Source organism: Pseudorasbora parva, chromosome 5 (genome assembly GCF_024679245.1).
Source record: "Pseudorasbora parva isolate DD20220531a chromosome 5, ASM2467924v1, whole genome shotgun sequence".
NCBI classification, from domain to species: Eukaryota; Metazoa; Chordata; class Actinopteri; order Cypriniformes; family Gobionidae; genus Pseudorasbora; species Pseudorasbora parva.
In genome coordinates this window covers 28,500,455-28,524,838 of record NC_090176.1, presented here as the reverse complement: position 1 = coordinate 28,524,838, position 24,384 = coordinate 28,500,455, and the positions used below count along the sequence as shown (strand labels likewise).

At 37.0% G+C, this 24,384-nt stretch overlaps 1 protein-coding gene across 1 annotated transcript in view; it reads right to left on the bottom strand.

Moving 5' to 3' along the window:
* Positions 1-1,597: 1,597 nt before the first annotated feature.
* gypc (glycophorin C (Gerbich blood group)) overlaps positions 1,598-24,384 on the bottom strand; it is a 41,801-nt gene continuing 19,014 nt past the window's right edge. The window contains exons 3-4 of the mRNA XM_067443765.1: positions 6,485-6,520; positions 1,598-4,157 (exon numbers count right to left, since the gene is read on the bottom strand). Coding sequence (XP_067299866.1) covers positions 3,961-4,157; positions 6,485-6,520 — 233 coding nt within the window. The 3' untranslated portion in view covers positions 1,598-3,960. The remainder of the gene's footprint in view (positions 4,158-6,484; positions 6,521-24,384) is intronic.

Here is a 24,384-nt window from a genome sequence, read left to right as displayed (position 1 = left end):
TTGTGCAGCAACTGTGTACTTCCACAACCATGAAAAGCGCAATATCTTGCTATCTTCTTCGGCATGTTTATTTCTGCTGGCTAGCGCGATCCGAACAGCTCCATGCTCACATATATATATATATATATATATATATATATATATATATATATATATATATATATATATATATATATATATATATATATATATATATATATATACCAAAAACTCAAGGGAAAATTGATTTCTCAATTCATCACCCCTTTAATGTATCCAAGTTATTATGAATTAAGAAAGGAACAAATAAATAGCCTCATTTTTCCTTTTTTATTTCTTATTTTTTGTCTTCACAGTTCACTTTTGCAAAACTCAGGGAACATTTTAAATGTTTAAATTATATAAATTAGGTTTTAACAAGCAGTTAAGAAATGTTGAAATGATGTGACTGTATGAAACTAATGTTTATGTTGAAGTGTTGTGGGAGGTGATAATTGTGTTCTCATGCATATCTCACTTTTGTTTGTGGATTCGTTAATCATAGAGGTGTCAGTGTTGATTATCAAAATTTAAGTGATGACAGGCAGTCTAGCTATTACACACAATTGTCCTTTCAGTTATTAACTTCAGTCAAAAAAAAAAAAAAAAAAAACGCAGCAGAAACCTTTAGTGTGAGGTGTCATTAATCAAGAGCGCTGGACGGAGGAAGAGGGGGGTGAGAAGGTGAGATGAGATTTGGTGCTCAGGGCTTATTTTCAGCCTCCATCCTTGAAGCGAAGAATTAATCAAAAGAAAAATATCTCTCACTCGTGTCGGATTCTCGCGCTGTAGCTCACCTACAAAGTGTCTGGCATTTTCATTTTGTTGCATCAGCATCTGTACTGGCCTTTGAATAATGTGTACATTTTTTGGTAAAAATCTTCCAGAAGAGATCCCATTGAAAAATGATTCATCACAGTATAAACATCAACTGAAATCATATTTATAGTACTCCACGTCCCACTGCCATTCGAACTGTTTGCTTGAGATAACATTTCTGTTTCCCACGAGTGAATAACACAACACCTGTTCTAATTACTCCCCCATGTAGAGGAACTGAAACTATCAATGGCCCGAGGCCTGGTTGTTTGATCCAAAATCATTAAACTGAGCCCAGCATGAGCTTTCTTTACTGCTGGTTGCTGTGAGCTTAAAGGAAACAATTCACCCAAAAATTAAAATTCTGTCATCATACGTACCCATACGTTATTCAAAACCAGCATGACTTTGTATTTTTTCCTTCTTTTTTTCCGTGGAACACAAAAAGAGATGTTTAGCAGAATGTCCACTGCTCGCTTGTATACTATGAAAGTGGACGATGACCAGGGGCTGTCAAACTCCAGCAAAGACAAAACAGTGGCCTTGTAAATGTATACAATTACGAACAGATCTACAGCAAATTCAAATATTATTTGGTCACTATTCACTTTTATTGTATAGAAAATGTATCTCAAAATTTTAAAGGATACAAAGATGAGTAAAACATTTCATTTTTGGGTGTAATATTTCTAATCTTTTTAAGGCCTGTGCCTTTTCATTTAAAATATTGATAGATTGGGAAATAAAAAAAATACAAAAATCCAACAAGAAGAAGCAGTTAATTTTATTTATTGCTAAAGTGTTATATGTGAAAAAAATTAAAAAATGGCACCCACAGAAGATAATTTCCTATTGTCTACATACATGTTCTTGTTCTCTAATTCTGAACTTCTAACTAACAAGTCAATTTTTAAAGAATTAAAGCTACACTGTGTGATATTTTCCTCCATCAAGCGGTGTAAAGGTATATGACCATCCAGCGAATAATAGTTTCTGTTCCTCTCAATTCTGATTTCGCTTTAACTCCTACGGTGGCCGATTTAGTCCAAGATTAACATGGCAAACCCCCTCTTCACATTCAACACGGTGCCATCGAGTGTTAAAACGCGAAAGGCGAAGCTTGAATTTATGGGTATGTCCCTCTTTGGCTAATGTACTTTCAAGATGGAGGGCCAACATGGTGACCAGCATTCGAACCCCTCACCTGTATGTATTTTCAATGGCATATTATAAACTTACAAGAATACTTTATTACTTGAAAGAAGTAAATATACATTAATGAGCACATATATTTTTGAAAGAAATAAGTGTTTTTTTTTAGCTAGGAATAAACTAAAAAAGTTACACAGTGTAGCTTTAAATATTTTAAATGATTGCACTTAAAGGTACAGTAAGTGATTTCTGAGAAGCGATGTTGATATTTGAAATCAACCTAAACATTTCCCTCCCTTCATGTTCTGCCCCCGAAATGCACAAATACAATGCATGAGTGGATGTGTCTTAATAGATGAATCATACGCAAAATAATGCTTTTTGAAAAATGAAGCAATGATGAATTAAAAAATAAGGAATACAGTACACAAGAGTACCTACACAAACAAGAGTTGGTTGTTAGTTGCCAGCAACAGCCCATCAGACAAACAAGGAAACTCATAATTGTCCTGTTACTATAGCTAACATTACAACAACAGCATATCTTGGTTCTGTGAAACAACAAAACCAATGTTACAATGTTACTAAAAAGCAGAAACAACGCAACCTCTGTGTCAGTTTTCTGGACTTCCTGCTTAGGTCTCACCAGCGCTGGAAAGCTTTTCTAATATTAACACTGGTTCCAAAGCTCTTGCCTGGTCATAACCCCTGTTTTTTCCACAGATATTCCTCTGGTCTTCCTCTTTTGTAATGTCTCCCAGCCATTTCTATCTATACAGTCTTTTTTTTTCCTCTTTTTTTCTCCCCCATCATGAGTGTATATGCCCTCTGTTACTGACTGACTGTGTTGTGGTGCCCGGTCTGATCCAATTTCAACAGTGTTTCACAGAAATCGCTTACTGAACTTTTAACTAATAACATTTTATGAACTTCTTAGAATTTAAGTTAAAATTCTTTAAGTGTAAGTTCAATAAAAAAATGAGATTTCTGTCATTAATTACTCACCCTCATGCCGTTCCAGACCTGTAAGACCTCCGTTCATCTTCAGAACACAAATGAAGATATTTTTGTTGAAATCTGATGGCTCAGAAAGACCTTCATTGGCAGCAATGTAATTTCCTCTCTCAAAACCCATAAAAGGTATTAAAGACGTCGTTAAGACAAGAATTTTATGAAGCGACGAGAATAGTTTTTGTGCGAAAAAACAAAACAAAACAAAAACTAAATAACTTATATAGTGATGGCCGGTTTCAAAACACTGCTTCATGAAGCTTTGGAGCTAAATGAATCCGCGTATCGATTTAGAATTCAGATCGTGTGTCAAACCATCAAACTGCTGAAATCAAGTGACTCTGGCAATCCGAACCGCTGATTCGATACATTTTAACAACGTCTTTAATATCTTTTATGGGTCTTGAGAGAGGAAATGTCCTATCTGCCAATGAAGGCCTTTCTGAGCCATCGGATTTCAACAAAAATAACTTCATTTGTATTCCGAAGATGAACAATGATCTTGCGGATCTGGAACGGCATGAGGGTGAGAAATTAATGACAAAATTGACATTTTTGGGTGAACTAACCCTTTCACTTCTTTCTTAAGAAGATTGTCATGAATCTGGCCGGAGAGACCATTGATTGAACTTTTTTGGATTTCTTTAAGTCTTACCTTTTAAATGCCTTGAAATATCACTTGCCATTCATATTGACATTAACTTTAGCAATGACTTTCCTTCTCCTGATGTTTGTGGCAACATTCAGCTTTCAACACAAGGAATAGCCTACTGAATATACCTCTTAAAAATAAAATGTCAGGTATTGAAATATAGAGTAATATCATAATACTCTTCTTGTTTGTTTCTGTTTTGGAGAGCTCTGTCAGCTACTTCACTGCTCGAGCAAACAGGATTAAAGCATCATGTGAGCCTGTAGGAGTTTGTTATATTATGTGTATAAAAGGCTATCTATTGTGTCTCATATGAAATACTCTTTCTTGCTCTCATCCATGGCGTCCTGCAGGGCTGGGTCTCCACGAAGAGCAGCGTCTGCTGTCTCGGCAAACTCTGTGCCCTTGGCCTCATTGGTATGATATGTGCCCTTGTGCTTGTACATGTATCGCAGAATGACGGCCAGGAGGAGGAGCAGGACCAGAACCACCACAGCAATGACAGCTGAGAGAGAGAGAGAGAGAGAGAGAGAGAGAGAGAGAGAGAGAGAGAGAGAGAGAGAGAGAGAGAGAGAGAGAGAGAGAGAGAGAGAGAGAGAGAGAGAGAGAGAGAGAGAGAGAGAGAGAGAGAGAGAGAGAGAGAAACTATAAGTTTCAGACTGAACTCTGAACTGTTTAGTTTTTATTTCAGGACATTCACTGGAGTATGACTACTTTACAGGTTTTTATTAGTGATTGACTCAGATAACAATAATAAGAAAGCTTTCTAGCGCTGGAGAGACCTAAGCGGGAGAGATTGATTGATAGATTATTTAGTGATTGACACAGATCTTACCTTACGGATGTCTATTATTAATATTATTATTTTATTCATTTCTAAGCACCTGTACACCAAGACAAATTCCTTGTATCCCACTGTACTTGACAATAAAGCTGATTCTAAGTTTTTTTAATATTTTTTTTTAAATAAGAACATTCCCGGTACACTACCACAGTTAATGTTACACAAGTAAAAGGTAAACAATTAGAAAATTAATTTTTCTGTGGTACAACATCATGTCACAAATGCTGTTGATTGAAATGAAATGAATAGTTCACACAAAAAGAATAATAGTGAGTAAATGATGACAGCATTATTTACGCACTCTCAAATGCAAAACTTGTTAAATGTCCGAACTTGTTAAATGTCTTTGTTCTGCTGTACACAAAGAAATACATTTTGAAGAATGTTGCCAAACAGATCTCGGGCTCCATTGACTAACATATCATTTTTTTTCTTTCCTATATGGGGCCTGAGATCTGTTCGGCAACATTCTTCAAAATATCTTCGTGTACAGCAGATCAACACAATTAATACAAGTGTGAAACAACCTGAGTGTGAGTAAACGATGACAGAATTTTCATTTTTGGATGAATCCCTTTAGTTTTTATTGAACCTGATTTTTTTTTCTTTTTCCTGATAAAGTAGCTGATGCAAACAGATAGCAATATCTAAAGATCAAAGTGGTTGATGGTCACACTAATGATGACAAAACAATGTCATGATTACAAATAAGATGCTCATATTAATTTGTCATAATATTTTCTTCAAATGTACTACGAATTCTTAATCTTTTGGGGGATTTTTGGAGGTGACAGTAATAATAATAGGTTAAAGTATTACTTTTATTTTTCAACATCTGCATGCCCATTTAGCCGATTTTTGCTAAAATGGCATTGGTCTATGACTAGTTTCCAAGTTTTTTTCTGATTAATTGGAGCTCTTCACTCATCTTTAAACTTTATTCAAGTGTTAATTTGAAAGAGAACCATCTTCAACATATCAAATTAAGGTGAGAGGACAGGGAAATGAGATAACAGAATGTTAGATTCAGATGTAAATTTAGCTATATGAAAGTATTGACAGACCACTGAAAGCAAAACTTCAGAACGTCCTGTCTGTAGAGAACAGCAGTAATTCACACAGCACTAACAAACTAATATGCACAATGAAATACACACATTTTTAACTTGATATGCAAGGCTAGTTTTCTGAAGAAGCCTGCTGAGGTTTTACTGACTCCAATTACTTCTGTGCACAAGAACAAACCCACAAATGAGCTAAAGTGAGACCGCGGCTGTGGTACTGGTAATTTAATTTTTTTATTTTTTTTTGCTCAGCTCATATCTGAGGCCAGGAAACATCTTGAGCACAAATTACCTCTCATCTGTATAGAAATCATCCAAGCCTCTCTGACCATCATCAAAGTGCTGTTCTCATAAACTCTAGAGGCAAAATGCATCTTTCTCTTCGGACAGCTGTGCATTCAGAATAAATAACATTGATATGATGATATTTAATTATAGACGATATTTTATCAGTGCCCAGTTTTGTTTTGTAGAGCTCATAAAAGCTTTAAATAGAATGGAAATTCAGATATGAAAATGGATGTTTTCCCCTGCCTGCTGCTGCTTTTTTCTTCTTCCTTTTTTACAGCTCAGAATAGTAGTTAGAAAAAGGTTTTGGATTGTGCGTCTTCCTGTTGTGCCATCCTCAAAGCAATTAGTAGTCACATGATATCTACAGCTCAGGTGATTGGCTCTAAGCAATTTTGCCCAGAACTAAATGTTCCCATCATAAGCCTGAGTACACATAGATATCACTGGCACCAATTGTTGATCTTAGGCCTATATAGTCTGCTTTTGAGAGATGCAGCCCTGACTTTTTTAAGTTACATCAACAAAACTCATTATTTAATGGCCTGATCACATAGAAATAGTGCGTTAGGGCAAAAGCTGAACATTTGTGTATGTGAGGATATTTGAATGTTTGTGAGCTGTTACAACACTTACCTCCAACTATGGCTTCAAAATATGGTTCTGATCCATCTAAAGACAAAAAAGACACACATTTAAAAATTGGTATATGACAAAACAAAACGGTCATATTACATATCCCCTTGTCCATTTTGAAATTTTAATGGTCTAACTCAAGTTCATGTTTTGTGTAAGAATCAAGGCAAAAATCAAGTTTTGCCAGGCTAACAAAAGTACGGCAATAACTGCTCTTAAATGCCAGGTCTAGTACTGCTGCTGTTCTGCTGATTTCAAGTGAAAATGTCTTTACATGTTATTCAAGTTTAGTGCTGTGTTTGATATTTCCTCAATGGCTAGAGTTCCGAAACATTTTCAACATAAATGTTTTTTAAGAGTGCTGCCGTGCAGCCACGTACTGTATCTCTCTACAACAAAATCCTTCCACGCCTCGCTGATCCCTCACCAAACACATACTGTTGACTTTCTTCCTGTGTTGTAATAACACACGTGAATCTTTCATGATGCTTTGTTTTTATAGACAGCTGTCTCCCCTGCTGTATTGTAGCGGGACTCATTCTCTCCGTCACCATGGGGACAAAAAGCTCGTTAAAGAAAGTGATTGAAGATAATCATGAATTATTGCAAAGGCAACATCTGCTGCCTTGACTTGACTTTCACTGAAGGACAGGCAAATCAAAGATGTTGCTTTCAAAATGGAGATGGATCTAGTGAGACCCCAAAACTATTTTTGAACGGAAAGGATAATGCAGGTTTGACCAAGCAGATGCCCCCAAAACATGAACAATTAAGCTCCCTCATTAGTGTCTAATAACCTGTTACATTGTGATTAAAAGCTCATTGTGATTTGGTGTTTACAGCGTGACTATATTTGGAGTAATTAAGGAGACACAGAACATTCACATTTGGCTAATGTGAAGGGCATAGGGGTGTGTTTGAAGGTGTAACACCCACTCATGTTGTCTTTAATGTCTCCTTATATGACTTCAGTAATTAGTTGTCCTTGAGTAATATGAAGAAAAAATAAATAAATAAATAAATAAATAAAAATGACAACCTCACAGAGGCTCTGAGCCAGTGAATTATTTATAAATCAATCAAGTGCTTCCAGCTCTAACCGCATGTCAGAAAAAAATAGGAAGACTCTGGATGAAATATCTCTCTCTAATAGAGTATAGGTCTTTGTTTCACAAAGTACTGCACACTTTTATTGTGAGCCATCATCATTTTAATACCCTTATGTGTGACCTCAAAACTGTCCGTGAGCCTTCACTTACAGGTCCTTCTCGAAAAATTTGCATATGTGATAAAAGTTCATTATTTTCCATAATGTATTGATAAAAATTAAACTTTCATATATATTAGATTCATTGCACACCAACTGAAATATTTCAGGTCGTTTATTGTTTTAATACTGATGATTTTGGCATACAGCTCATGAAAACCCAAAATTCCTATCTGAAAAATTTTGCATATTTCATCCGACCAATAAAAGAAAAGTGTTTTTAATACAAAAAAGTCAACCTTCAAATAATAATGTTCAGTTATGCACTCAATACTTGGTCGGGAATCCTTTTGAAGAAAAGACTGCTTCAATGCGGCGTGGCATGGAGGCGATCAGCCTGTGGCACTGCTGAGGTGTTATGGAGGCTCAGGATGCTTCGATAGCGGCCTTAAGCTCATCCAGAGTGTTGGGTCTTGTCTCTCAACTTTCTCTTCACAATATCCCACAGATTCTCTATGGGGTTCAGGTCAGAAGAGTTGGCAGGCCAATTGAGCACAGTAATACCATGGTCAGTAAACCATTTACCAGTGGTTTTGGCACTGTGAGGAGGTGCCAGGTCATGCTGAAAAACTAAATCTTCATCTCCATAAAGCTTTTCAGCAGAGGGAAGTGCTCCAAAATCTCCTGATAGCTAGCTGCATTCACCCTGCCCTTGATAAAACACAGTGGACCAACACCAGGAGCTGACATGGCACCCCAGACCATCACTGACTGTGGGTACTTGACACTGGACTTCAGGCATTTTGGCATTTCCTTCTCCCCAGTCTTCCTCCAGACTCTGGCACCTTGATTTTCGAATGACATGCAAAATATGCTTTCATACGAAAAAAGTACTTTGGACGACTGAGCAACAGTCCAGTGCTGCTTCTCTGTAGCCCAAAAGTGGCTTGACCTGGGGAATGCGGCCCCTGTAGCCCATTTCCTGCACACGCCTGTGCACGGTGGCTCTGGATGTTTCTACTCCAGACTCAGTCCACTGCTTCCGCAGGTCCCCCAAGGTCTGGAATCGGTCCTTCTCCACAATCTTCCTCAGGGTCCGGTCACCTCTTCTCGTTGTGCAGCATTTTTTGCCACACTTTTTCCTTCCCACAGACTTCCCACTGAGGTGCCTTGATACAGCACTCTGGGAACAGCCTATTTGTTCAGAAATTTCTTTCTGTGTCTTAACCTCTTGCTTGAGGGTGTCAATGATGGCCTTCTGGACAGGGTCAGGTCGGCAGTCTTACCCATGATTGCGGTTTTGTGTAATGAACCAGGCTGGGAGTTTTTAAAAGCCTCAGGAATCTTTTGCAGGTGTTTGGAGTTAATTAGTTGATTCAGATGATTAGGTTAATAGCTCGTTTAGAGAACCTTTTCATGATATGCTAATTTTTTGAGATTTTCATGAGCTATATGCCAAAATTATCAGTATTAAAACAATAAAAGACCTGAAATATTTCAGTTTGAGTGCAACGAATCTAAAATATATGAAAGTTAAATTATGGAAAATAATGAACTTTATCACAATATGCTAATTTATTTAGAAGGACCTGTATAGCTTCCTCTAAGCACAGTGAAGTCAGTCTGTGACAAAATGTGGACATGTTTGAATCTTCTGGAATAGACTCCAGAACATATTGATAGGAATATATATGTTTTAAACTGTTGGAGAATAATGTGTGCTGTGCACTTCCTAAAGTAAGCGGAGAACAGAAACAAAGGATGTGTCAGTTTGAAAATAAAGACAGGCACCTTTTTACTTTACTATAATTAGTAAAGTCAGCATGCAATGAAAAGTCACCCTATTTATTTTCTAAATGTCTATTATTGATTCAGAAATGCATACATATTTGCACATTTTTATTGACTTCATAATTCTTTATTAAAATATAAAAAACAATAATAACAATACAGACTTCTCTTTGGCATATGCTGAACTTCTCCAATCATTTATTACAGTCAATCCCTTCTCCTTTCTTACATTTAACTGCAATACGTTCAGATCTGCCTCCATCTAATCAACAACTCAGATTGAACAAAGACACCACCCTACATTTTTATTTTTCAATAATCATTCTTTGTTTCATTCAGATGTGAGATTTATAAGACAATAGATCTGTCTGTACATTCATATCGCACCTTATACAGTACATTCCTTATTTAGTTGCATTCTTGTCTTGTCAATTTAAGATTGAACATTGGTCTAGGGGGTCTGCTCTGTATTTTCTACTGCACAAGAGGCGTGATCGACGGGCATTATTCAAAAGACTCTGTACCAAGTGGCAACCAATAAGCCAATACGGAACGAATGTAAACTGCAATACCTTGTCTGGCCACTAGGGACAGGCTCCAGAAGGAGCAGGGAGCAGAATCTCATTGAGCCCTATGTTAAAATTCCAACCCAGGCTCATTGGAAATACGTGACTCTGCCTACATTTTTCAGTCTGGGAATGGAGTTTTTTGGTCAGTTTTATACAGTTTTTTGGTCAGTTTTTGCAATAAATGCATGTGACTGTACATTTATTTGCCTGTTAAGTGTTTTATATTGTTGTGAGTTGGTAGGTTGGTAAAATTAGGCTATACATATTCATTCTGGGAGATCAGGTTGGCGTGTGTATGTTTATGCGAAGTCATGATGTCATATTGCGCATCTGGAATGGAGAAAAAATATTACCACTTAGCGCCTCCGGTGGACGTTTCACCCAAAAAGTGCAGGTAAACGTACCTGGAGGTACATATTTCGGGTGTTGCAAAAATGTAGGCAGAGTCACGCATTTCCAATGAACCTGGGTTGTAAAATTCCCAACTTTACAGCAGAAGAAAATCATGTTTACAGCCTGGTACAAATTGTGGTTTTGGCCTATACGGCTAATTTTGACCTTAATGACAACTGTGAGGGGGTGAATTTTTTTTATAACTCATTTGTTTACGTTATATAAAGCCTTAAAATTCTGCATAATTATGGCCGTGGTTACTCTGAGTGACAGGTGGATAGCTATTTATATGGCATCTATAGTCATTGCGTCACCTAAGCTCCGCCCACATCCCGCATTTTTGCCCATTTTCTGTTATCCGGGAGTGACATGCGATGACGCGCTCGCAAGATGGCAACGCCCAGCTCGCTCCTACTTCTTTATCCGTCATCGTGTTAAACCCACCGATAGTATGCCAGGTGGATAAGTCTGTGATTGGTTCCCACAAAAGTGTAACAGAAGCAGCTGAAATTAATGTACAGGTTTCCAGACTGAGTTGCAGTGCGAAATCAAATCGCCGGCACATCAGGCTGGGTTTACCCAGTCAAGGTGCATTCCTTATTTCCAGTAATAGTATATTTTTTAATTTTATTTTTTAAAATATGTTAAAAATCATAATATGTTTCATCGGGCAGCGAAGATATACACTAAACTGACATGGGGACTATTGTCTAAGTAACCTAATAAAAGCTGTTTTTGTACATGAAACATGGCTGTCTCATGGAGGTCAACAACGCAGTGAACAACAATGGTAAACAACACAGTGAACAACAATGGTAAACAACACAGTGAACAACAATGGATGACATACAGCAGATCTTGTTCTTGCTTCTCGGCATGTGTTGCTTTGTTTGAGCCAAGGCTGCAGGCTGCCATAAAAAACACAGCCGAAAAAACATATGCAAGTGGCGATTCTCTGTCAACCAATCAATGTTCCACCCTTTAGTACTGGAGTACTGTGCTAGGTACCCCAATGGAAGGGTGCCAAAAAAGTGGTACGGTACAGTTCAGAATTAGGGTACCATTCAAATCTTCTGAAAATAAAAACAGCAAAAATTGCATACCATACTGAACTGTACTGAACCATACCGCTCTGTGGAAATGAGCCATTAGTAACCCCCCACACTTTCCTCACACATTAATTGAATATGGCTGACTGAAAATTTCTACGGAAACTTTTCTTTTGTAATGCTACATCCACTCCACTAGGTGTCAATATAAGTGCAAGACAACTGTGATATCAACCAGCAATAAACAAAAAAAAAAAATTGGTGCACCTTTAGGGTGTGTCTCAATCAGCTCCCTAGTTCACTAGTCAGGGCAGTGATTAGGACATAAGTCAATGGGCTGACTCCCTGATCAGTGCCCTGACTACTGAACTAGCGAGCGGATTGAGACGCACGGTTAAAGTCGGCATGAAACAGAAGTTACATGAAACAGAAGTTAAGTATATGTCAAAATGAAGCAAAAAAAAAAAAAAAGGTAGGACTTGATTTTGTACTCCTGAATTGATTGGATCATAGTTAGCCATTGCTAACTAAATGGACACAGATCTGAATGCCAGTTTGCAGTCATTGTGGGAGATATTTAGAGAACAGGTGTTGTTTTGAGGGGAAAGTGAGGTTAATTTTCTTGATTAAAGATTACAAGGGCATTCGAATATGAAAAATAAATAATGGCGCGCATGGATAGATACTTTAAAATAAACGCTGCAATATTTAGTTTTATTTCTCAGGTCACATTTTTGTTTCCTTTTGGTGAAAACAGACAGGCAAACTGTTGAAATGTATTTAGAACTTGAAGCTGAAGTGTGGAATTTCTGTACCACTAGCTTCACCTGACCAAATTGCAAAAATAATGATTGCTTTCAAATAGAAAATCTTGTTACAAACTCACCACTGGCTGAGCCAGTGCTGCTATGTTGGATGCTGAAACAAACAGAGGGATATTTTGACAATGATACAAAACAGACGTGTTGCAAATTTTGGGAACATCAACCAACAAATGGCTTACTCTGCATTAAATTAGGATAGTAGAAAGTATTTTAATTATACTCTTGACATTTAAATCTATGACACATGAGTGTAAAATGTGAGATGGGGAATCTTGAAATTTCAGGCTAATACTTATCTTCCCATTCTACAGCAGAAATACTTGGAATAGTGGATGTTAAGCCCATTATAAAAGATCTTTCTAAGTCACACTCAGCACAGAGCATAGCACCCCAGGACGGATTAAATCTCTGCTAAATTTGCCATGCAAACACGAGGGAGCCTGTCTCGCCTGGAGGCGTCCCCTCGTTAGCCTCGTTAGTGAAATCCGCCAGCCGCTGTGACATGGAGGAGGACATCTGTGCTGCGTGGCCAGATCTGAAGAACAGCTTCTTTTTTTTCACAGCCTGCCATGAAACCCGATGGGTTGGGCCTGAAAGATGATGAGGGCCAAAGGCATTCCACCCTCTCTCTCTCACTTCTGCCACAGACCCAGGGCAGAGCAGACCCAGCAGCAAGACATTTGCTTTCATCACCTTCCCAGAAGTGGAGCTAATCTTGCCCAAAGCCGGCTTTTGAAGCGCACTGGTAATTGTCTCCCGATAGGATGGGCAGCAAAACCAGAAGCCCGAATGAATTCCAGTCCCTTCAGTTCTTGGGTGGGAAACGCATTAAGCTGATAATTTTCCAGCTTGAATTAATGCAAATTTCTCATTGTTGATATGCCCGGTGCCCAAACTCTAAATCTGTCCAAATTTCAGCAAACTGGAGAACCACCAAAGCAATGGCATTTAGCTCTAATCGGAACATTTTCTTCATGGGGACAACCAATGATCTGGCTCTCATCCGGTAGCCTCATACACATTGGATAAGGTGAGCAGCCCTAAAAAGTCACGTTTAAGGTTTGGACATACACTAAAAAAAATGACTTGTTGAATTTACTTAAAAATATGTGGTATGTGGTTGCACAACTATATTGAGCAATTTTTAAACATAACAATTTAGTTATATGAACAAAAAAGTAAAACTGGCACAATTTCTTTGAGTAAATACAAACCATTTGAATTTGTCACTGTTACATAATATTTATGTGACGTTTACTTAATTATTTTATGTTAAATTTATAAAAGTTTATTATGTAAGGTGAACACTGTTATCAATTTAATTTGCCTTTAAAAAATAAATAACAACAAGCATATTTTTAAAAATAAAATGCAAAAATAACTCATTGGACAAACTAAAAATATTGAATTGAGAGCAGGAATTCCATCCAATGAATTTGTATATAAGTGCCCACAGCCTAAACACAGCCACCACTCTTCTGCATAAAGATAACCACAAGATTACCGAAACTCCTCAATGTCCAGCATAACTGAACATTAAACACTAACATAAACTAATACCATCTTTCCCTTTACTGAAAACAATAACACTTTATTCCATACATTTTCTCTCCTAGCGCAGTCCCTTGCAAAGCATGCTGGGAACTACAGATCAACTGCCCAGTTAGTTATGTCAGCACAAATATTTTATGTAGTTTTAACGCAAATTAATTAAGTAAACTTCAGTTTTAAATATATTAGGCTGATTGAACACATTTCGACACAACTTAATTTAATTAGGCAAAGTAAACATAATTTAAATGTGTCTTATGAAGGGCCTGAATCCTTTTTTGAGTGTAAGGCACACATAAGGCACGACATTTTGTGTGCAAAAGCAGGTCCGTTGTATACTGACAATAGTGTACAGCTGTATGAAACAATGCTCATAAAGTGACTTGCAAACAAAGTTGCATGATTGGATTCTTCCTAAAAAACAAGAGTTCAGATCTGGTAGTCATCAGATAATTTGCCAAACAGCAGACCGAAGACACCTAAACTGCTGTTTCCTCTTTTAATTTGCATGCAGAACTGTGCATGCTGAGTTGATTCTGCCACTCCCTTTCAATTCACTAAGGTAACATGTACCACAAAAGGCCCATCACCTCCCTGGGCGTAGCTCTATAGTACATCGTCAAAACGGAGGTCCTTGTCTCATCTGTGAGGTGATGAAGTGTCAGGGCAGGCCTTCATTTTTCATGTAGAGAATTAACAGCTCCTTCGATGTCTGTCAGGAAAGCACTCAACTGTGGCCAACTGCCTGTGCCAAACTGAGAGTGAAAACAGCCACTAAATGCCTGACTAAACCCTCTCTTAGTCACTCCTTTCCTCTTGCTCTTTGTCCCTCTAGCACCCTTTAGATGATGTCTGCTGTTTATTATTCATCTTCCTTTTAAAAGAGCAGCTTAAAAAGGGACAGACGCAGGTGCACTTAAAAACTGGAAGTCTCATTCAGGCAATCAGTCTCTGTAACGTTTTTGTCTTTTTTGATGGCATCAGCTTCTCTGTAACACTTTCTACAATATGGGGCACTAATATGCATTAATTCATGCTTAAAAAATGCACAGATAACCATGAGTTAATGTATGACTCATGAGGAACTAAACCATTTATTAATGATTACTGCATCAGAAACTAATGAACATTAATAGATTAAGTAATATATTTATTGCGATTAATTAAATTACACAATTTATTAATTCCCTTCGAATGTTCATTATTTTCTGATGCAGTAATAATTAATAAATGGTATATTTCTTCATGAGTCGTACTATAACTAATGATTATCTGTGCAAATATATAAAAAATGCAAATTACTGCACTGGTATTGTAGAAAGTGTTACTATATATATACATTTGGGATACAACTCCAGTAATCAAGCAGAGTGGCTAACCCTAAATTGTTGGTGTTGCCCACTACATATTATATAAAGATATAGAAAATTACACATTTCAGCTATACACCAGCTAGTAAAATGTAAGTCTAAATCCTGCTCTGTGAAGGAGCATTAAAAGCTAAGCAGCTTCCTCTTAAATAGCCTATTGCCAATGAGGACATTGACAATAGATGATAACCTGAGGGAGCTGCACAGCAGCCTCCGCTTATAATGAACCTCTAACAAACCGACAAATGCTCAGTTCCTAGTTAATCAACATATTTTAATTAGATTTTTTTTTCCAGTGGTGCAGCAGTCACAGTGAGCAACCACAAAGTTTATGTAGTATCCTGTAAAATGCCTATGGATTTCACAAATTTTACATATTTTCGGCTCCCCAGAGAAGACAAGAATGAGAATTCACAGTCATTTAGGGCAAGGGTGTTCAAGAGATCCCAAAGGAAATGTAAGGTGGTCCTTGTGAAATATCCTTGTGGTGGTCCTTACTGGTATACCAGTAAGATATATGCATATACGATAAATAAAAGATATAATTGGGAAGGATCATATTTATGAAAAAAAAAAAAAAGTTTGAAGGTTTTAAGTACAACTGACCTGCTTTCTTCACAGTAATATATTTTATGTATTAAGTTGTGTATGACTTGTAACCCTTTATCAGACTTGGGATTGTAAAAAAGAAATATTGATTATTGCAGTATTTACTATGTCTGCAATGCACAGATCCACATCAAGAAAGGCCTCAAAACAGCCATGAGTGAAAGCATGTGAGCCCATCAATAAATCTCTCATTTACTGGTCAGGAGCTCGTCTCAGATTCCTCTATACCACCAAGGCTATTCAGACCTTTAAATCCTCCTCTTAAACAGGTTTTATGATAGTAATTTCTATCGGACTTGAGAGAACTTGCCACTGTATTTCTGCACTGTATTGTTGGAGATGTGATTGCCTTGCAAGATCATATAAGAAAATTGATGATTGAGGAAGCTTGTGTCAAGGCTAAAGGACATTCACCAGCCTCCCCATGTGAGGAAGGATTGTTCTATAGAACCACAAACCAATTAGTTGCACTGTTTTACACGTTTAAGGTGTGCTTACATTAGTGAAATTTCTTTAAAATGGCAGAAATGGTCCATTGTCTAATGTTAAAGGGTTAGTTCACCCAAAAATGAATTTTCTTTCATTAATGACTCACCCTAATGTCGTTCCTCACCCATAAGACCTCCGTTCATCTTCAGAACACAGTTTAAGATATTTTAGATTTAGTCCAAGGGCTTTCTGTTCTTTGAATGTAACCAGGGTGCGAACTACGGGGGAGCTAGGGGGAGCTCGGCTCCCCTAAATAAGACATGGGCTCCCCTGAAAACGTGATTTGAGAAATTTTGGGGGGTCTCAAAAATATTGACACCGTGTTATTTTGAGGTGCAATTTCAGTTTTCTGTAATGTGATCATCGTGGATTATTATATGTAAAATTGCTAAAAATATATAATTAATTCATGCATGACGGCAATTTAAATCTAATTCATGACCATCAAGGTGTGGTGGCGCTGCGGTGCAAATTCCACTCATGTTTAGTACATGTCAACGCAAAGATTCGTAGAAAAAACTAAAACGAATATCCACTTCTTGATCTTGGATTTCTGGAAGAACAGCAAAGGATGCTGACCCCAGGCCTCTGTGGTCGTTTCTGTGATAAGGCATGTTATTCCCAATTATGTGTTGTGGCTGGGTTGATATGGGTCTGCGCGACTATCGATGTCCTAATAAGACTAACGTTAATTAAATGGAGGAATTATGGTATTCTTCTGTATGACGAGTAACTTCAACCGTTCATGTGAACTCAAAGACAGCCGGATGCTTTGTTTATAGACTATTTGCGGGGTTTTTTCTTCCTTCATTAAAATCAAAGATGTTTTTTAATGATTGTAAATTGTATATTAAGAGTCTCCGCAATGCATTAAGCAATATATTGACCCGTTCATCTGTGTGTGAATATACACGTCCTCTCTTCCACGCACACAACCCCCCCCCCCCCACCCCACCCCCCACACACACGAAAAGTGGGCTCCCCCAAAGGCCACGATATAGTTCGAACACTGAATGTAACAGTATGCCCACTTGCTGTTAACGTCCTGAAGTTAATGAAAACATCATCAAAGTAGTCCATACGTGACATCAGTTGGTTAGTTAGACTCTTTTGAAGCGTCGACAATACATTTAGGTCCAAAAATAACAAATTCAGCATTGTCTTCTCTTCCGTGTTCCTCAAATAAAGATTCAAATCATGATTCATGATTCAGATCGCGTGTCAAACTGGCAAACTGCTGAAATCACGTGACATTGGCGATACGAATCACGAATCAGTCTGCTGATTCATAACCGTTTGAATCTTTATTTGAGGTTTGAAAACAAAAGCGGAAGAGATGACAATGCTGAATAAAGTCGTAATTTTTGGACCAAAATGTACTATCGACGCTTCAAAAGAGTCTAACTAACCAACTGATGTCACATATGGACTACTTTGATGATGTTTTTATTATAACCTGGAAGTGGACAGCAAGTGGGCATACACTTACATTCAAAAGACAACAAGCCCTAGGACTAAATCTAAAATATCTTAAACTGTGTCTTGAGGATGAACGGAGGTCTTACGGGTGTGGAATGACATTGGGGTGAGTCATTATTGAAAGAAATTTCATTTTTGGGTGAACTAACCCTTTAATAATGCAGTGATGAAGTCACTTTCAAAGCAAACAACTTTCTGTTGAAGAAACTGCATTGGGAAATCTGCATGAACTGTATGAATGCAAAATCTGCATGGGTAAATCTTTCACCCTCACGCAAAATTCCTCTAACTGAAATGACAGAATTTTGCCAGGAAAAACAACAACAACAAAAAAACAAAAAACAAAATAACAATTCACAGAGCCATAAATGAGACCAAACCTTTATACAGAAAATATTCTTTCTATTCTATCTATCTTTGTGAGGACATGCATTGACACAATGCAGTCTCTAGCTCCTTACCTAACCCTGCCCATCACAACTAACTGTCTAACCCAAACTCTTTCCTTATACTCTCTCAGGGGTCTCAGAAAGTGAAGACTGGCCAAAATGTCCTCACTTTACTATTTTTGTCCTCACTCTAATGGTCTTAAACTCAAATTGTGCCTCACAAAGATATTGTACAAGCACGCACGCACACACGCACGCACACACACGGTTCACTATCTTTGTGGGGACTCTCCATAGACATAATAGTTTTTATACCGTATACAAACCGTATTTTCTATCCCCCTACACTGCACCTGCCCCTAGACCTACCCCATCAAAGGAAACATTCTGCATTTTTACTTTCTCAAAAAAAAAGACAAAAAAAAAAAAACCTCATTCTGTATGATTTATATTTTGATTTACAAATATTTTGAAATAAATTTCACAAATGTATTAAGTATATTTAAAATAAATAATTGGTTATTTGAATACTAAATTATTTTAGTGAAAAAAACTTAAATATAACTTTAAATTTTAGACAAAATTAACTGTTGGATTTTTAGTCAATTATTTTGGTATGTTTAACTAAAACCATCAAGTAAATGATATTGAGAGATTTTATTAAGTTAATAAAGTTAATTATTACTGTGATATTTACTAAGCCACTGAATTATTTTTTAGAGTGTAGGTAATCTCAGGATTTACTATCCTTATGGGGATATTTGGTCCCCACAATGTAATATAAACAAGGGCACACACACACACACACACACACACACACACACACACACACACACACACACACACACACACACACACACACACACACACACACACACACACACACACACACACACACACACACACACACACACACACACACACACACACACACACACACACACACACACACACACACACACACACACACACACACACACACACACACACACACACACTCAATTATTTGTAAACAGTATCTTACAGCTTTGCTTCTCAATGAATTGATCTTATTTGACATTTTTTGTTTACAGGAAATCAAGAACAAAATTCCTCTACTATTTATTCCGGGTCTGTACATTTAAAAAAAAATTATAAATTAGCAAACAAATAATTCAAATTAAGATTTTTTTAAAACTTATTTTAAACATACTTCAGTCATGTAGTAATATTACACATGCACTTGAATCATTTAATTTTGGGTTAGAAGTCAGTGAGTTACACACTGAGTCGGAAGCAAAAGGAGGTTAATCACATCAAGCTATTGCATCGATTTACATCATGCAACACACATGCAGCTCACTCAGCAGAGAGAGGGCAGCCACCAGGACAGCACAGGTGCAAACAGATTACACAATGGTGATTATACAGTAGCTGTAAATTCATAACCGTACTGGGCTGAGGTGGAGACAGAATGAGGAAACCACATGCTAGTCTCCCTCCATTCCTAAAAGAAAAATGAGACAGGGAAGGAAACAGGAGTAATGGATGTGACTAATGGAGTGATATTTCAGCATGTCTTAGAGGAGGAGAGAGGGTGGGAAACGTGCTGAAAGCTTGTGCTGTAACATTGAAGAGAGGAGAGAAGGGCAGATTTCTGTTATTGAGCTGGGCAGTCTCATAAGGGAATGGATAGAAAATGTTATCCTGCCTCAACTCAACACAGCTCTGCTGACATTCTCATCTCTGTTGAGGATATGGCAAATGGTATAATACAAATAAATATTATACTGATATTTCTGAGCCTTACAAAGATAGATAGAATAGAAAGAATATTTTCTGTATAAAGGTTTGGTCTCATTTATGGTTCTGTGAATGGTAACCACAAAGCACAACATCAAATATTGTATAGACTGCACTGCTGTTATGTTATCTTGCTCAAGCTCTGTAAAGTCAGGTGAATTCTGTTTGGCTGTCAATGTTTTTATTGTTTATTGGCTGGAAAATTAGTTCTTTGAGTGATTCCTTTCCTATAATAGGTTGTTAATATTATCAGTATAGTTGTAACGTCGACTCACATATTCCTTTAGAATTAGAATGGTTATTACGTTATATTTATAGTGATCCTCACCCTTGGTGAATTGGCCTTAGTAAAATTAGTAAAAGTAGGTAATGTTTTTGAAAAAGTCTCTTATGTTAAAGGACAACTCCGGCGAGAAATGAACCTAGGTTTAATAAACAGATGATTACAGAGTATATCGTTCTCTGGGATAAATTTTCATGGAAATCGAATGTAGAGTTTATCTCTAAAAACAGATTAGCTGATAACGCTAGTCTATGGGGCACAGGGTAGTTAAATTAAATCGCTAGTTAATACCACTAACAAGGCTCAAAATAGCCTCACACTAACACAGTAGCATAATGAGGGTCTCTACATGCAAACTGAAGCATTGAGAACTTTTTAAGAGTACAAACAGTTTAATAAGAAGATACTTTATAATATATATGTTCATGGACAGCAGCCATCTTGGAAAACAGTCTCGACGAATCGATCCACGAGCGCTCTGCTAAGTGATGAACTGTGACTTGGAATCTCATATGGTCCGTTGTTTCCAGAAGAAAACACTGAACGCAACAGAAAAAACGAATAAATAAAAATAAAAATGTCCATGTTATTACGTTTCACAAACTTAATTCCTATCGACCAGCTCACTTAGAACAGCACTTGTGGATCAATTCGTCGAGACTGTTTTCCAAGATGGCTGCTGTCCGTGAACGCGTAATGTACTGTGTTTATCTTGTGTATCTTCTTATTAAACTGTTTGTACACTTACAAAGTTCTCAATGCTTCGGTTTGCATGTAGGGACCCTCATTATGCTACCGTGTTAGTGTGAGGCTATTTTGAGCCTTCTTAGTGGTATTACCTAGCGATTTAGTTTTACTACCCTGTGTCTACCCTGTGCCCGCTATAAACAAATCTGTTTTTAGAGATAAAACTCTTTACATTCTATTTTCATGAAAACGCATCCCAGAGAACGATCTACTTGGTAACCATCTGTTAATTACCCCTAGGTTCATTTCTCACCGGAGTTGTCCTTTAACCAATGGCTGCATTTATTTGATAAAATAAATAAATAAACTGTAATATTTTTAAAAAATATTATTACAATTTTTAAACAACTGTTCTCAATTTTAATTTTAAAATGTAAAAGCTGAATTTTCAGCAGTATTACCCCAGTTTTCAGTGCATGATCCTTCAGAAATCATTCTAATATGCTGATTGACGCTTAGGAAACATTTATTTTTATTATCAATGTTGAACATTTTCATTTTAAGCTTTTTTTTTCAAGATTAAAAAGGTTTTGTAACATTAGAAATGTATTTTCTGTCACTTGTCACTTCTGTCAGTTTAATGCATCCTTGCTGAATAAAGTATTAATTTCTTACTGACTTTTGAAACTTTTGAACAGTTGTACCTCAAATAATACCTCAAAAGAAAAGATCATAACGAGTGAAATAATCTCTTGTCATAATTTTTAAAAATAAGTAGCGTTTATTGTAGTTATAGCTACAAATAATCCACTTTTTTTTTCAAACTGCACTGTAAAAAAAGTTACAGCCTGACATTTTTGAGTACAATTGACTTGGATGTTTAAGTAATTCCAACTTAAACTATGTTAAACTGACTTAAAAAAAATGAGTTCCATCTTGTATAACTATAAAAATAAAAACCTTCAGGTTTATACAGCCAAATATATATATTAAGATTCCTTCATATAAAAATATATAGATGGAGTTTAGAAAAGAGGGGCCCTCATAAAAAGTTCATCATATCTGGGGGCCCTTGTCATTATAACGTTTGAAAACCTCTGAACTAATCCACTAAACAACAGTTTGAATTTGGTGTTTATTGGAGCAGCCCAATATGAAAGAGTGTTGGATTGAAAGAGGATCCACCCCAACAGCTGTGCAACTAAAAACATGAGCAGCATGCTCTGCCATACCATTCCACAGCCACACACCCTCTCTTCCTATCTAAAATCTTTGAAAGGCCTGTAAGTGGACAACAGTAATTGATATCATACATTGACACCTTTAGATTTGAAATAGCAATTGCAGTTTTTCGGTTTGCTTTTTTACTCTGTTCATAACAGGTCACTTGGCTTTGTCAGCATCTCAAAATTTTTGACTCTCTAGACCCTTACATAAGCTGTTGTGAATTGCCCTTGAGAAACCGCACGCATGCCAGAGCGAAGCCGACATATTCCTTTGAGCGGCGACACAATGAATCTGAATGGCCTATGCTGCCTTGATGGCTTCATTCATCATCTGGATATGTCTCACAATGCCATGTGTCATAATCAAAGCAGCATAATTATTATTATGATATTCATTTATATAGACGGCATTTGCCCTTAAGAAGGTCGGTCTATCATCTTTGGGACCAGGACATCTAATCTTTGCGAGCGGCGAAAGTGTGAGAAATAGATTGAGAATCGCAGAAAAATATGTAAGAGAAGGAAATTGCAAATGACCCCCAGGTCACCCGGCCACAGATACAGTTATTCAGTGGCCCAGAAATCAGATTGTGGTGCTGAGGGGGAGGAAAAATCAAATTGAGAAAGAGGACTGGAGGCGACACAGAGCACGTTTATGAAGATAAGAGGAATGTGGAAATATCCACAGGGACCTAAACCTGAGTGTACAGAAAGGGTTTTAAAGTTTTCAGATTTTCCATTGCAAGTTTATAAGTATACAGACATGGCATTACCGTCTTTATCCGCCTGTCCTGCAGGTAAAGGATTAGCCCTGTTTCACACAGCAAGCATCAGCAGCGTGTATGTGAAGCAGCAGCATGACTGCCAAAGCTGGCTCTACCTGTACATATGCTACTGCTTTTTTCAGATTGTTTTATGATTTTGTGCCTCTTCTCTGCATAGCACTTGTGCTCAAAGTTTTAACGAAGCACTAGCTGCGGTGGAAAAAAGCCCTTGTCCATGTTCCGCTCTGTCATCAGCACAGTCCGCTGTGCACACCGTGCTGCCATATTTTGGCACAGCAGCGCATATGCGAGTGATTTTCAGGGCTCAAAAACACATCTATCTGCTCATTTGTGCGCTAGACTGAGCGGAACTACACAGATCTGTCATTTTCTGTGTAGTTTTGGCGTCTTAAAATAAATTTGAATAAAAAGTAATACTGCTTTGCGGGAGCAATAGGAAAGGAACACAACACATTACAGTACGGCCTTTTTTTTAACAGAAGTAATTGTATTAATTAACATGAACTAACAATGACCAGTTACTTTAGCTTTATGGTGTCCTTGTTTCAGTGTAACTGTACATTTAAGTACCGAGTTGGGGTTTGATTTAGGGTAAGTTGCATGTAATTATGCACCATTTTAGTTATTACTACAGTAACTACTTTTGTTACAAGAACACTGTAAAATAAAGTGTTTCCCAATGACCAATACATTTGTTAAAGTATTTATTAATAAAAATTCAACTGATAATTGGTTGGTTCACATTAACCAATGTTAACAAATACAACTTTTGATTTGAACAGTGAATAAGTTAATGTTAAAATTAACATGAACTAAGATTAATAAATGCTGTAGTATTGTTCATTCTTAGTTTATGTTAACTAATAATATTAACTAATGACATTTTTTGGTAACATCCTGCCATTAACTCACCCAGTGTAGCTCCAAACCCACCCCAAACTTGAAAAATGTTAACATTATAAATACATGTTGTATACATGCAGCTAATGTGGCCTTAAAGGATTGAAATCACAATGAAGTATGTCAGATCTTTTCTTCTTTATTATGAAAAATTAATGATAAGAAATTGTAGGTTGGGGACTTGGTTCTGCCCATCGCCATCGGTTGTTAGATTGGATGGAGGCAGATCAAAATGTGAGATTGCAGATGACTTTAAAAAAGGGGTGGATTTAGCCAGACTAAATTATTGGAAAAGTCTGGTCTACATTACCATGGAGAAGTCTGTCATTTCACTGTGGAAGATTAAGTTTTTGGAAGATCAATATTTTGATTAAGGTCAAAAAAGGGATGATAAAAATATCTTCAACAATCAAATTGGCTTGTTGTTACAAGCCAACAACCTCCCAAAAAGCAAAAAGAAAGAGAACTCCTTGGCAGTCTATCATGTTTCTGTCAGTTTCAGCACATCTTGATATTT